The sequence below is a fragment of the Lygodium microphyllum genome, chromosome 6 (genome assembly GCF_053477565.2).
Source record: "Lygodium microphyllum isolate KBCC chromosome 6, Lygodium_microphyllum_v1.1.10, whole genome shotgun sequence".
Lineage (NCBI taxonomy): Eukaryota > Viridiplantae > Streptophyta > Polypodiopsida > Schizaeales > Lygodiaceae > Lygodium > Lygodium microphyllum.
Window position 1 is genome coordinate 148,246,338 of NC_141140.1, and position 12,919 is coordinate 148,259,256.

The following is a 12,919-nucleotide window of genomic DNA, read 5'->3' on the forward strand; positions in this document are numbered from 1 at the left end:
AGTATCCTCTTAGAAACCAAACCAAAAATCAATTAGTCCATATGTTAACCACAACAATAAGCTTCCAATCAATCTCATATTTGGGAGAAGGGAACAACCTCACAAGACCATGTCATATGATTCTAGACAATACTAGAGCATCATAAATCCATGCTGACATGATAGAAAAGAATCATTAGAAAAAGTCCAATAGCCAATGGAGCAAATATCTCAACAATCACAATAGTTTTCAAGCACAACAAGAAGACAATCAACACTATCAATCAAATCTTGCCACTTTGATATCATGTTAAGAAGGGGAAATAAAGATGTAGCATATGCTTCAAGCGTATGCAAAACACACATAGTTAGTGTATAGATATATGCTTAAACGTATGGTTCAGGTAGTAGCACATTGCATCATCTACTTACTTCGTGGTGTAAATCCAAAAGTGCAATAATGCTCCATACCAATCTCTAAGAATGAATTCCATCACCATAACAAGCAATGGACTCTACATGAATTGGAAATATTAACTTGATGTCAAGAAAAAGGCTTCTTCTAGATGCAAATGCCATCACCATAATAGATTGCATCCAAAAGTCCCTCATCACTGGCTCTAGTATTGATCCATCACAATTTCTTAATGCATGGATGAGCTACTAAACACATTTCCCCCACCAATATGTAGCCCTAGCACCACTACATTTCAAATGCAAACTCACACCATGGGACTAATAGTCTTCACTTGTCCATGAATCCTAAGAAGCATGTGATTCTAATATGATCCTTATGATTATCTTGAAAACTTATTAACTTGATCACTTAGAAACTCTGTGAGATTTTTGAGACAATAGGAACACCACAACCACTCTAGAATACAAGCCACAACACTAAACAAGAAAGCATGAGAATCATTATGCCAATGAGATAGAATAAACTAATAGTCAACATGCATGCAATATAACAAGAATTAGACAAAATCCATGGAAGGATGTACATAAGAAAAAGATGTTGGAAATCAGAGTGAGAGCATAAAGTTGTGTGCACGAGAGAGAGAGAGAGAGAGAGAGAGAGAGAGAGAGAGAGAGAGAGAGAGAGAGAGAGAGAGAGAGAGAGAGAGAGAGAGAGAGAGAGAGAGAGAGCTTGAGTACAAGAAGGAAATCGTGATTAGTAAGTTGCTCAAGGTACAACTAATACACTCTCTCTACACTTGAGAGTGACCTCTAGTCTGTTTATAGCCTCACTTTAGGCTAGGGGTAGGGTGTCCTTTTCCCTTCAATTCATTCACACCTCACCTTCCCTCATGCACCCTTGCTTACTCAAGTTTCCCATGCTACACTTCTAACACCCCCCTAAATGCCAAGGTGGCATTGGATTACATAGCATGTAAATGGTTCCTCCCCTCAATGAATTAGTGGGATGCCTTTATAAAATAGGCTACAAGGATGTTTATGAAAATATCATACAACGGATACTAAAAAATTCAATCATCAGGTGCTTTGGAGACATCGTTGGCCTCCAATTCTTTGGGTACTTTAGGAGAGTTTGGACATTTACTAGTGATATGCCCTCTTTGTTTATATTTGTTGCACTTTTTCTTGTTGTATTTATTCCAACAGTTGTTTACAATATATCCTTTTTTTATTACAAAATGAACATTTAGTAATCATAGTATGGACTAAGAGTTGGTTTGTTGAAGTAGATCTTGAGCTGGTGTTGCCTTCCTTTGGTTCATTTTCTCCTCATCTAAACAAGACTAAATGACACCTTCAAGTGTAGGATTTGGTACATTTGTTAGGGTAGTGACAAGAGTTGAAAAGACGTTTCTTATGGCTTTTAAGAGTATTGCAATGGCATCTTCTTAAACAAAACCGGAGCTTGGACTGAACCCTCCACATAGTAGCCTCCATGTCTATGACACATATCCTCACAATCTCCCATATACATGACACAACTAGAAAGTTATTTACTATAACATAAAGTTATTGGAAGGGTAAGTTCTTCTAAGCTAGGGAATGTGCTACTCATGAAAGCCCCTACCCCACAAAATCCATTATAGAAAATCATAACCTCATCTAAGAAGGTGCACAAATAGCTCCTAGCATCAATACTCAAGTATTTAGATTTTTTCAAATAAAATAGATAAATAAAGTTTACTAAAATAAAAATTTTACAAGGATTTACCTCTTATCCCAAAAATTGAAAAGCAATAATGGGTATTTGATTAAGAGTGTCCTATTATTGCACCAAGAAAACTTATTTAAGTAAATACAAAGTTGAAAAGTGGAACTACCTATAATTAAATAGCTTTATTGCGGTTGAGTCATCATTAAATGCATTCATATGTGATACTAAAAATTGCATACACAACCTAACATGGGGATAATCTATTGAAATAAAGATGCATTGATCATATCACCTCTTGAAGAGTAAGTCCTAAGCAAGCTTCTATAAAAGTAACCACAAGCTTAGAAGCATAAAAACCAAATAATTTCAACAATTTTAGATGTGCTTCATCTATTTCATGATATTTCCATTCTTTGATGCATTATTCAATGCTTGTCTATTAGTGCAATAGACCCAAGTTTGACATCTCAATATTTGAATTCAAATGAACTTTGGCTAAATTTTCAACCTCATAAAGGCCCACTAATTACGAAATCATCAATAGACAAGTTGATGACCAATAATGAACCTTTTCCTTTTCTCATGTTGAGACCAAAAACGACCTTGACATTGTCTCTAAGGCTCTTACCGAGCCTCTGTGCTCAAGCAAAACACCCCACGGCCTTGCGACCAAGAGCGTCCAAAGACTACACACACTAATGTAGCTTAAACACACGTTTTTGTCATTTATAGTCCAACATATCCCTTCCCAACTCCTCACAGGGAGTACCCAAATCTGGTTAGGATCACCAAGACTCGTCATTTTCTTTCATTTTGTTCCATAAGAACACAATTTTCCCACCCGAAACAATAAAAACCTATATTTTTCTGCTTGAATACAGCATTTCATACTTTTGATTATTAATAATGATCACATTTAATTACAACTTATGCATATTATCACTTGCAACCCTCAAAGACATGTCAAACAAGGTTCATACAAATTTTCATTTCATATACACTTTATTTGGATCATAAATGGTCAAAAACAAGCAAATTTTCTTCATAAATAGACATACTGTTAAATTGTGTGTTTCGGGTCACAAAAATTGAATACGTGGACAGCCATTAGATCTATTATTAGTCTCTATATAGCATAGAATATCAATTCTCAGCATCTTGCAAAAATCTGGTACATGTAGGACAAGCATTCTTCATCATGTTCTTCTCTTCCTTCCACTTGCATGAATTGCCTCTTAGAGAAGAGAGAGGGAGGAGAGAGAAAGAATGATTTCTATTCTCTTCAACCGGGCAGCCATTCTACATGTGGAGACAAGTGAATCAGGTTGAAGAAGACTACTAGAATGATCAGAAGGATAACTTATTCTTGGCCCCCAACCCCTTCTCTCTCCAAATCGTCGCCATGGAGGGGGTGTCGTTTCTAGCTTGCCGCCATTTGAAAAACTACCCCCCCCCCCCCCATTTGGTTAATTTTTTTCCTTTTGGGACCCCCAAGCCCAAAGGCCCTACCCACTTCAAATTTGCCCATTATTTGACCTTCCAGGTGCTCGGCTTCCTGCTTCTCCTGCATCTGGCAACTGATTTCACATCTGAAAAATCCTCCACGTCCATGTTGAAGTCCCAAACTACGGAACTCGTCCTACTTTGATTTGACACTTGAAACAATTATGAAAAATCCACAACCACTACGAAGGTTGGTCTTTTGAAGAAATTTTAATTCCTATCTTCCCACGGCTACTTAAAATTGTCGGATCTACGTCTTCCACATCTATCAAGCTTTAAATTGCGCTTTAAATTTACATTAGTCGACACTTCTTTGGTGATTAAATCCCGCTCTCATCTTATATTAAAATCATTTTCATTTGGGTAGTAAAATAGAAAGCCATTACCACATGAATACTCCTTAGGGAAAAACTCTTTGCCCTAAAAGTGGTTATGCCATAGCATCTTGTAGTTTTAATCTTCTCATACTCTAACCATTATCTCCATCCTCACTATCTTCATTATCACCATCGCCTAACCGTCACAATCCTCATCCCTAGTAGTTTTATCCTCATCCTTAATGTTTGCATCCTAATCCTTATCCTCACCATCACTGTGGTCATCTTTGCCACTATCTACATCCTCATCATGCTATATCATCTTGTAGTTTTAATCTTCTCATACTCTAACCATTATCTCCATCCTCACTATCTTCATTATCACCATCGCATCACCATCACAATCCTCATCCCTACTAGTTTTATTCTCATTCTTAATGTTTGCATCCTAATCCTTATCCACACCATCACCGTGGTCATATTTACCACTATCTACATCCTCATCAACTTTCTCTTCATCATCTCCACATCCTCACTTTTATTTGTTATCTCCTCTTCCTCATCATCTTTTCATGTTTATACTCATCACCATAATTGGAAAACTAGGGGTTACTATTGCATGGCCTCTCTTTAGGGAAAAATTTTTACCCTAAAGAGGGATTGGACTATGGTAGACCTTTATCATCACCCTCATCTTTAACTTTACTATCTATAGTAGGATCATCACCACACTCATCTCCTCTTCCTCATCCTCCTCATTATCATTTGCTCATTTTATCAATTTATCACCATCATCTTCATCCTGATATGTTTTGTATTCTTAATGTGATAAAGGAGCAGTTAGTGATGCTAATGCCATGGCAAATGCTAGCATCCTATACTTACTAGGAGATAATGTACTCAACATAGAGGTGGTGGTGCTGTTCAAGTTTCTTGACAGCAGAGATGGAAGCTTATTTGGTAGAGGGTTAGGAGATCAAAGCGATAAAATTGAGTGTTCCGTGAAAATCTGTGGCTATCTTATTTTCATGGGATATGTACAAATTTGTTGAATGAGGCAATACATAGACCTTTTGAATTACCTCATTGCTATAGTGCACACATACCAACTACATCAGTTATATGAATGCAGAAACAATCATCCAGGTACATGAGTGTTAGCTCATGTTGGACTTGACATGTCAATAAATCATCATGTTATAGTGTTGTTGTAAAAGTATATGCCATAATATGAAACACTAACAAAAGGAAAGAACAGACCTTTATAAATTGGAAACAATAATTGAGGGTAGGGCAAGAAATCCTCTCAGTCATTTGGGAGGGTAACTAATAAATTTCCAAAAATTACATTGTATTTTTTAAGAAAATAATAATTAAATGAATACTCAAAAATAAGTATATTGAAGTAGATTATTCGATTTTATTTTCATTATGAACCCAATGGACTTGTGTATCATGCAATGCGGGAATTAGGTGTAGCATGCCATGCTTTCTTTAATTTCTTCTAGTCTTCATGATTAATTTGCCTTCTCATTTTTAAGAATTTTTTCGAAAGAACTAATAAAATACTTGAGGAGGTAATTTGTGCACATCATGATGTGTATACTTGAAATGCACTTATCATGTATGATATTGAGACTTCTCCATTCCTTATTCACTAATGGTGCCATACTATTTTCTATATGGTCCATAAGTAGAAGTTTACCTTTACTTATTTATTCATTCATTTATTAGCATTGTCCATTAGAACATATGCTTTTACAATGGTATAATCACATGGTGAATTGAAATTCAAAAATTAGTGCTACTTTTTTTAGTTAAGAGCTAGTTTAGTTCAACTTAAGATCGCCTTTTTATTAAAATCACTCTTTCTCTTTAATGAAAAGACTTTAAAAAGTGGGAACAAACAAAAAATAATGACACCAATGTGCACATGTTTAGTTTTGAAGTGGTTTGTGTCAAAGAGAAATCCTATAAGGAAATCGCTAATGATTTTTGCAAAGCACATATATTGGAATACTAAACTAACTAGCACATGATTGGGACTCATCAACATTATTATCATTTGTAGTTTGCATGTGAGACCATTTTTTCCAGGTTATCTCACACTTTCGTCATTTATTTAAAGTTGTGCATGATGTTTTTTTTTAAGATAAGGCCAACATGCCCTAACAACCATGAGGGGAGAATTTCCGCTCCAAATATTAGCCAAAAGAGTGGGTAATAACCACACTAGCAGCTCCTCAACATCGTTATCATTTGTAATTTTCATGTGATACCATTTTTTTCACAACTATCCCACAATTTTGTGCATTTCTTTAAAGTTGTGCATGATTTTCTTTTTCTGAACACACCCAAACAACCACAATGGGGGAACTTCTCCTCCAAATATTAGCCAAAAGAGTGAGCAGTAGCCACACTAGCATTTTCCTATGCACACTTAGGATAGCTCACAAGCTGAATGAGTAGCAAAGCTTGATTGCAATTATATCCCCATCCTCGATGACCCTACCGAGGAAGAGAACCAACCGAGTGTTTGAGTATGCAAGAGCCCAAACTTTCACAAACACATCATGCGTGCCCAACCAAGTACTGCACTCAATGAGACTTGAACCCACAACCTTGTGATTATGAGCCCAACTACTATCTGCTAGACCGTCATGTTTGGGACCAAGTTATACATGATTGTTGTCATTAATTGCATACTTACAAAGACTTGTACCTAGATTCCATCTAGTTTGAGACCTATTGTTACGTATGTTATCCAATACCTATCTTGCCATATTCCCAAGCATATCGACATGCTAGAGAACTTCATGTGAGATCCCATAAGTCTAAACATTTTAATAATGTCATGCATATCCAATTTCTTGAGTAGGTTCTCTAGATTTTGCATTGCCTCTTTTGAGTGGTTCATTTGCCTCATTATGAAGGCATAACCAATGTGAAGTTTGCATACCCTATCATAGATTCCAACATAACCACAAAGGCTACAAAATTGTATGTCTACAATTAACAAGTAGAAATTGGTGTCATAACTTTTTTGCCTTTGTATGTCGAAATAGTGTTGCCATCTAGTTAATTCATGTAACAAGGCAAGGGCATAACCTTTTGGAAATTTATCAAAACATGGCATGCATTTTGGTGACTTCAAACCACCTCAAGTACAAATCAACATGCAATAGTGCTCCTACCAAGCACTCTAATAATATGACATGGAATGTAGGACCATCTTTTAGAGATCCAACTAAGAATGAAATGTGTTTCTTTGAGCGTTTCTTTGGGCACATCAAATTCTCCTAAACATGAGACATCCCAAACTCTACCATCAATTATAAGAACAAATATGGACCTATTATGATTTTAATATAACTTGAACATTATCATCAAGATTTTTTTCACTTTTCAGAATGGCATAATTAGTAGAAGTTAAACATCAAATGTTGAAGCTAAATAAAGTTGGTAATAAAAATTGTTAAGCTCATTGTAGGTAGAATCTATCATCTCCATCATGCTTTCAACAATGGATCAAAGGAAAACTTGTTGAGAAGATGAGATGGCTCAAAAGGGCCCTCAATTTGTTCCTGAAATGTCTATAGATTGAAAAAAACAATATTGCTCACTTGGGCTAGAGCAAAAGTCTATTCCAATTGTAGATCAATGTTATAAATTGATGATAAAACACCCATTCTAATTGTAGATCAATGCAACTAATCAAGGATAAAACACATATTCCAATTCTAGATCAATGTAATTAATCAAGGTCAAAACGCCTAAAGATTAATTTACCTTAACATTAGTTTATGGCAATTATTAGGGTTTGAAAACATGATGATTGTTTCAAAATGCTTTATATTTGCAATCCTTACGTGTTTTCGGCTTGATATCATAAATAAGAATGCTAATTTGGCAATTATCCCCTTTGAGGTAGTTATGACAAGTAATATGCATTCTAGAGTCCACATATGGGGCAATTGACTTTGAGGTAGTTATGACAAGTAATATGCATTCTAGAGTCCACATATGGGGCAATGTTTCTCAAATAGGTGTTCCTTTTTAACCTAAAAATGTACAAAAATTTGATTACAATATGTTGTTGACATTGCACCCTTCTAATTGATCGAGGGTTTTTGGGGGTGAAATCACAAGCAAGAATGCTAATTTAGCATGGTGCCATCATTATCCCTTCTAAGATAGCTATGAGAAGTAATATGCCTTGTAGAGTCTACCTATGGGGATGCTTCTCAATAGTTGTTATTTTCCAACCTAAAAATGTGGAAATTTTTAATGACAATATGCTTGAGCCCTTGGACCCTTCTAATTGATCAAGGGTAATGTGAGGAAAGATAAGCCACACAAGGCAAAAGAATCACCATGCACCAGTAAGTCAAACTTGCTTATACCTCCAAGAGCATAGACCAACCACTAGGATCAAAATACAAGAGCGCAACTTTGTAACAAGCTAAATAGTACACACATGGACATATGCATGAACAAAAGCAAGAGAAAATGGCAATGCAAAAGGACAAGGAATATCACATACTCCTAACCAAATTGCTTCAAGGTAGTTGTTCTAAGGAGAAACAAGCCATTATAAAGGAATATCATGCAAGCAATGGATGTCTTTACTATCAAGATCACCTTTGTGTTCCAAGGGGAGAACAAGCTAAGGACAACATCCTTTGGGAGGCTCATGATAGCCAAATTGCTCGACATCAAAGATATGCCAATACTCTTAATGTACTTCGCAAAAGCTATCACTGGCCAAGGTTAAAAAGAGATGTGCTATGGTGTGTAATCGAATGCTTAATTTGTCGAAGGTATAAGGTGGAAAGAATCAGGATGCTTGTAGAACTACAATCCTTCGACATTCCACAAATGAAGTGGAAGTCAATAAACATGAAAAGGCAATCAATGTGAACCAAAGTGTAGCCATGTTTGTTACCCGATCCCACTCACTATTCTCAGAGAAGGCTCCTGATGTCACAATGATTTGGAAGAATCCAACATATGGTAGGGGTCCTTTGTTGAAGATCCATGTTTTGGTTGACTTGTGGGCTCACTGAGGGGCCCCTCTACCTGTCATTTAATATACCTGTCATATTAAATGACTGTCAAATAATGAGCAATTAAAAAAGGCAATTACTGTGCTTATTCATTGATTCAGGGGTTGACGTCCTCTAAACTGCATATACCATTATGGATCATCAATTCCAAGGACAAGATATGGTTCAATTTCACACTATGGCAGTTTCATTAGTAATACACAGTACACAATATTTCACATAGGCTCCTTGTGGGTAAGTACAGACTGGAAGAAAGAAAATTCTTGCTTATGAGAGTTGCCAAAGCAAAATGCAGTTTGATGACTGGGCTGTAGGCTTGTACAAAAATGGGTGGTAACATATCGTAACTGTTTATCAACTGATGGCAGCATTGAATTGCTAATCGGCTTAATCCCATTCTGCAGAAAATGATTTCACTGTGCTGATGTATGGGATAGATGCATGGGAACATGTGCAACATCTCAAGAATTCCCTCAATGCCACACTACTAGGCCGCAGACAATATCTTCCACATCAACAATTCCCTCAAATTCTCCTAAGCCATAAATACAGTGGAAAGAGAGTGTGTTGTAGATTGGACTGAGTGGGTACTGGTCAGAGGACTTTACAAGAGAAATACCATGAATAAGGATTGTCAAAACTTTGTATATTTTAACCAGGTGCTTCATCCATAACTGTTGAATTATTGCTTTCATTGAAGTGAGACAATTTTGTAGTATCTGGCAACCAAAATGCAAGGACCATTGATGCACTTGCAAACATGACACGCCGTGGAGCCCATTTAACAACTGCAGGAATTCCTGCGTGATTCAGCCAGCATGCTACCTGCAAACGCAAAAGCATAAATGCCAAGATGAGACTTCTGCAACTATTCGGAGTTCCAAACACTCAGCTTCCTGGATTCCCACCTGATTGCCTGAGACTGTGCTCCAAACACGCAAGCTCCCATCTCCAGAACCTGTCACAAAGTTACAGCAACAGCTTACAAATGTTTCCATTTAACTGTTGCCTTCAACACCTTGTAAACAACTCTCCAAATGTGGAATTCTGAGTTTGGACAAGAAAGAGTATAAATTTTTGTATGCATCATTGACGGATCTGACATTGTCAACAGCTCCCAAACATCTCAACACCTTGGAAATAACTTCTCAATTGGCGGAATTGCGAGTTTGGATGAGAGAGGCAAGAGTTTGCAGAATGCAGATTTTCCCTCAAGAAAATGCAAGCTCCAGCAATTACATCAAAGGTACATGCACATATATGGAGGAAGAATTCCAAAATTGAATTTTTTCCTTTTTTTTGCAAAGCCTGCTTGCAACTGTTGAATTCTAAATTGTCTAGGTTTCTCTATGGTCAAATAAAACCATCCACATTATTCAAAACTTGCAGTAAATTGTACAAGCATATAATGTGTGCCACAATCGCATACCAAAGACATGCACATGCATGCATGCTTGCAGATAGGGTATTCAAAAAGTGCATTATTTGTTCGCAAATCTTGCCTACAACTATTGAACTCCAAATGGCTGTGTCAGCATATACTCTTCTAATAAGCACTAAAAAAGGCAACCAGCTTTGAAATTACCTGATATAACAAACTGACCATCTGGACTGAAAGATGCCTCCAATACACCACCCTCTGGGTTTGGCTCCAATGTGAATCCATGCAACTGCAAAATAATAATTGGCAACAAAAATGTTTATTTGTTACTTCAAATAGATACCTTACAGATTATCACCACTTAAGTAGCCTGCAACAAAACCTGAATACTTCAGAACTGACATTTGAGCAGCTTTGGAACTACTACAACAAAAATCTCTTGCCATTTTCACTTGCGGGATAAACCTTACTGAATGTGGCATGATTTTTGTTGGAGGAATCCAACAAACAAACTAAATTTCTTCCTCAGGCAACTAGTCCAAATCATAAGACTAGACACTACAGCAAAAGGTGGACAAAACTGTGGGGAGATTGAATTTCAATTTTAATAACTCCAAGTAATTTCCAATTAACAATGGCACATTTCTTGATTACATGGATCCTGTGTATTTCTGTCGTCAAGCTTCAGTTATTGAGCAGCTACTTGGTATTGGGCATCGAGTTATCTTTAAAATAATCATTGATTTCTTAGAAAGCTATCTTTTGAGGTAAGTCTTGTGAAAAAGTTGATATCCCTCTTGCTTTTCAGATAGTGTCACTTTAATGAGTTTAAATAAAATAATCACACTTTTTATTTGGATGAGGAATATAAGAATTATTTCAAAAACTATTTGTACATATAAAGAATTATTTCAAAAAACTATTTGTCCATGATATTGATTTAGGGATCCTGAATATAGGTTATCCCAGGGTAGTCAGGTAAAATGTGTATATTTTATCCAATAAGCAGACTTAGTAAGGTATAATATATACACAAGTTTTTACCAGATAAAGTTTGTTGTTTTGTACAATCATTAAAGAATACATAAGAAGTTAACTGTTTGTTAACCTAGGTACTTATAAACTTTAAACATGTCTTTTTCAACAAGACCATCCATGATCCAAAATCAAATAAGAGTGACAAGGCAAGTAATAATAAATATAGATCCAAGTTCCAAATAGAGGAGGTAAAGGAAGAGCCCAGAGGAGATAGAGCTAGAGCTGGAGGTAGGGGATAAGAAAGAGAAAAGGTAGAGGAAGGTAGAGAAAGAGGAGGCAGAGGTAGAGAGAGAGGTAGAAGAAGGGAAAAAAGAGAGGTAGAGGAAGAGGACATGGTAATAGAGATTCAGAGGAAGAGGAGGTGGTAAGACAGGTACAGGTGGATGTACATGAAGAAGAACAAGAACACAAAGAGGAAGAGATTGAAGCTTGCAGTCATAGGTACAGTTAAGAGTTAAGGGATAAGAGAAAAGAGAGAAAATAGTCAAAAAAAAAAGCCTAAACATTAGTCATAAAAACAGCCAAAACAGGGTAGGAGGACATTTTATGAAACTCCAACGGACAATTTCTCGCTACATGAACCATACGATCATGAACAGATACAGATCATAAATGTGCAACTGGACTGGATGGAACATACTATATTGATCCATCCACGGAGAGAATGCAACTATGGGTTGACCTATGTCAAATATACTGTCAAATGGACCATAAGAGATAAATGACACAAATCCTCTGTAATCTGGAGGTCATTGGCACTATGTAATGTAGTTTATGTAATGTAGTTGTGTAGAAAAGGAATGCCACAGTTCACTCTAATCTTGTGTATTATAGTCTATGAAACGATGACTCAACTTATTCTGCCATTGGTTCTGCCTGAATCATCCAACTAGTCAGTATCTATTCATATGTTTACAATTGGCTTCTCAAACAAATTTCAATTTTCTCATATGTAAGAGTTCTCATCCAGAGTTCTCACCCAATTATTTTCATTAAAAAGTTTAAAAAAACCTACTACTTGCAATTCCACAAATAATGAAAGAAAGAAGGAAAAAAAATTTTGGAACATTCTTAAGGTGGGCTGGAGAGAAGCCCCTCGATCTAGGGTTACAGATATCTTACCCTTTTTTGAATCTAACATCGTTTACAACTTTCTTATGGTAAAAGATCACCTACGGCTTGCTTTCGGCAAGAAGCAAATAATCACCAAAGTTAAGATGAGTGGCATAATGAAGAGCAAGGCAAAAAGTTGAAAGTTGGACCATAAATGCCAACGCAATGGGTGAGACTCAAATTTCAAAAGCTACATAAACAAAAGGCATAAACACTCACACAAAGGGATTAAGGCTGAACATCAATCCATAACATGCCAGAAACCTACTAAGCATTCATCAAAAGAGTCTTGCCAAGCTTCAGTTTTCTCATTGAAGCTAGCAATTCTTGCCCACATATTGCATCATTTTAAACATCAGTGTCTTCCTCATGTCAGTCTTAGTCAACAATG

The 12,919-nt window shown here is 36.4% G+C and overlaps 1 protein-coding gene across 3 annotated transcripts in view; it reads right to left on the minus strand.

The window, feature by feature from the left end:
* Nucleotides 1-8,541: 8,541 nt before the first annotated feature.
* The window catches only part of LOC148035277 (Transducin/WD40 repeat-like superfamily protein), a 40,979-nt gene continuing 36,601 nt past the window's right edge, over nt 8,542-12,919 (minus strand). The window contains exons 8-10 of one of the 3 annotated variants that reach the window (XM_087680273.1): nt 10,582-10,666; nt 9,905-9,954; nt 8,542-9,009 (exon numbers count right to left, since the gene is read on the minus strand). In XM_087680273.1, coding sequence (XP_087536399.1) covers nt 8,914-9,009; nt 9,905-9,954; nt 10,582-10,666 — 231 coding nt within the window. In that variant the 3' untranslated portion in view covers nt 8,542-8,913. Of the gene's footprint in view, nt 9,026-9,157; nt 9,822-9,904; nt 9,955-10,581; nt 10,667-12,919 lie in introns of those variants that run through there. The other 2 variants (XM_087680274.1, XM_087680272.1) reach the window with 2 other exon arrangements.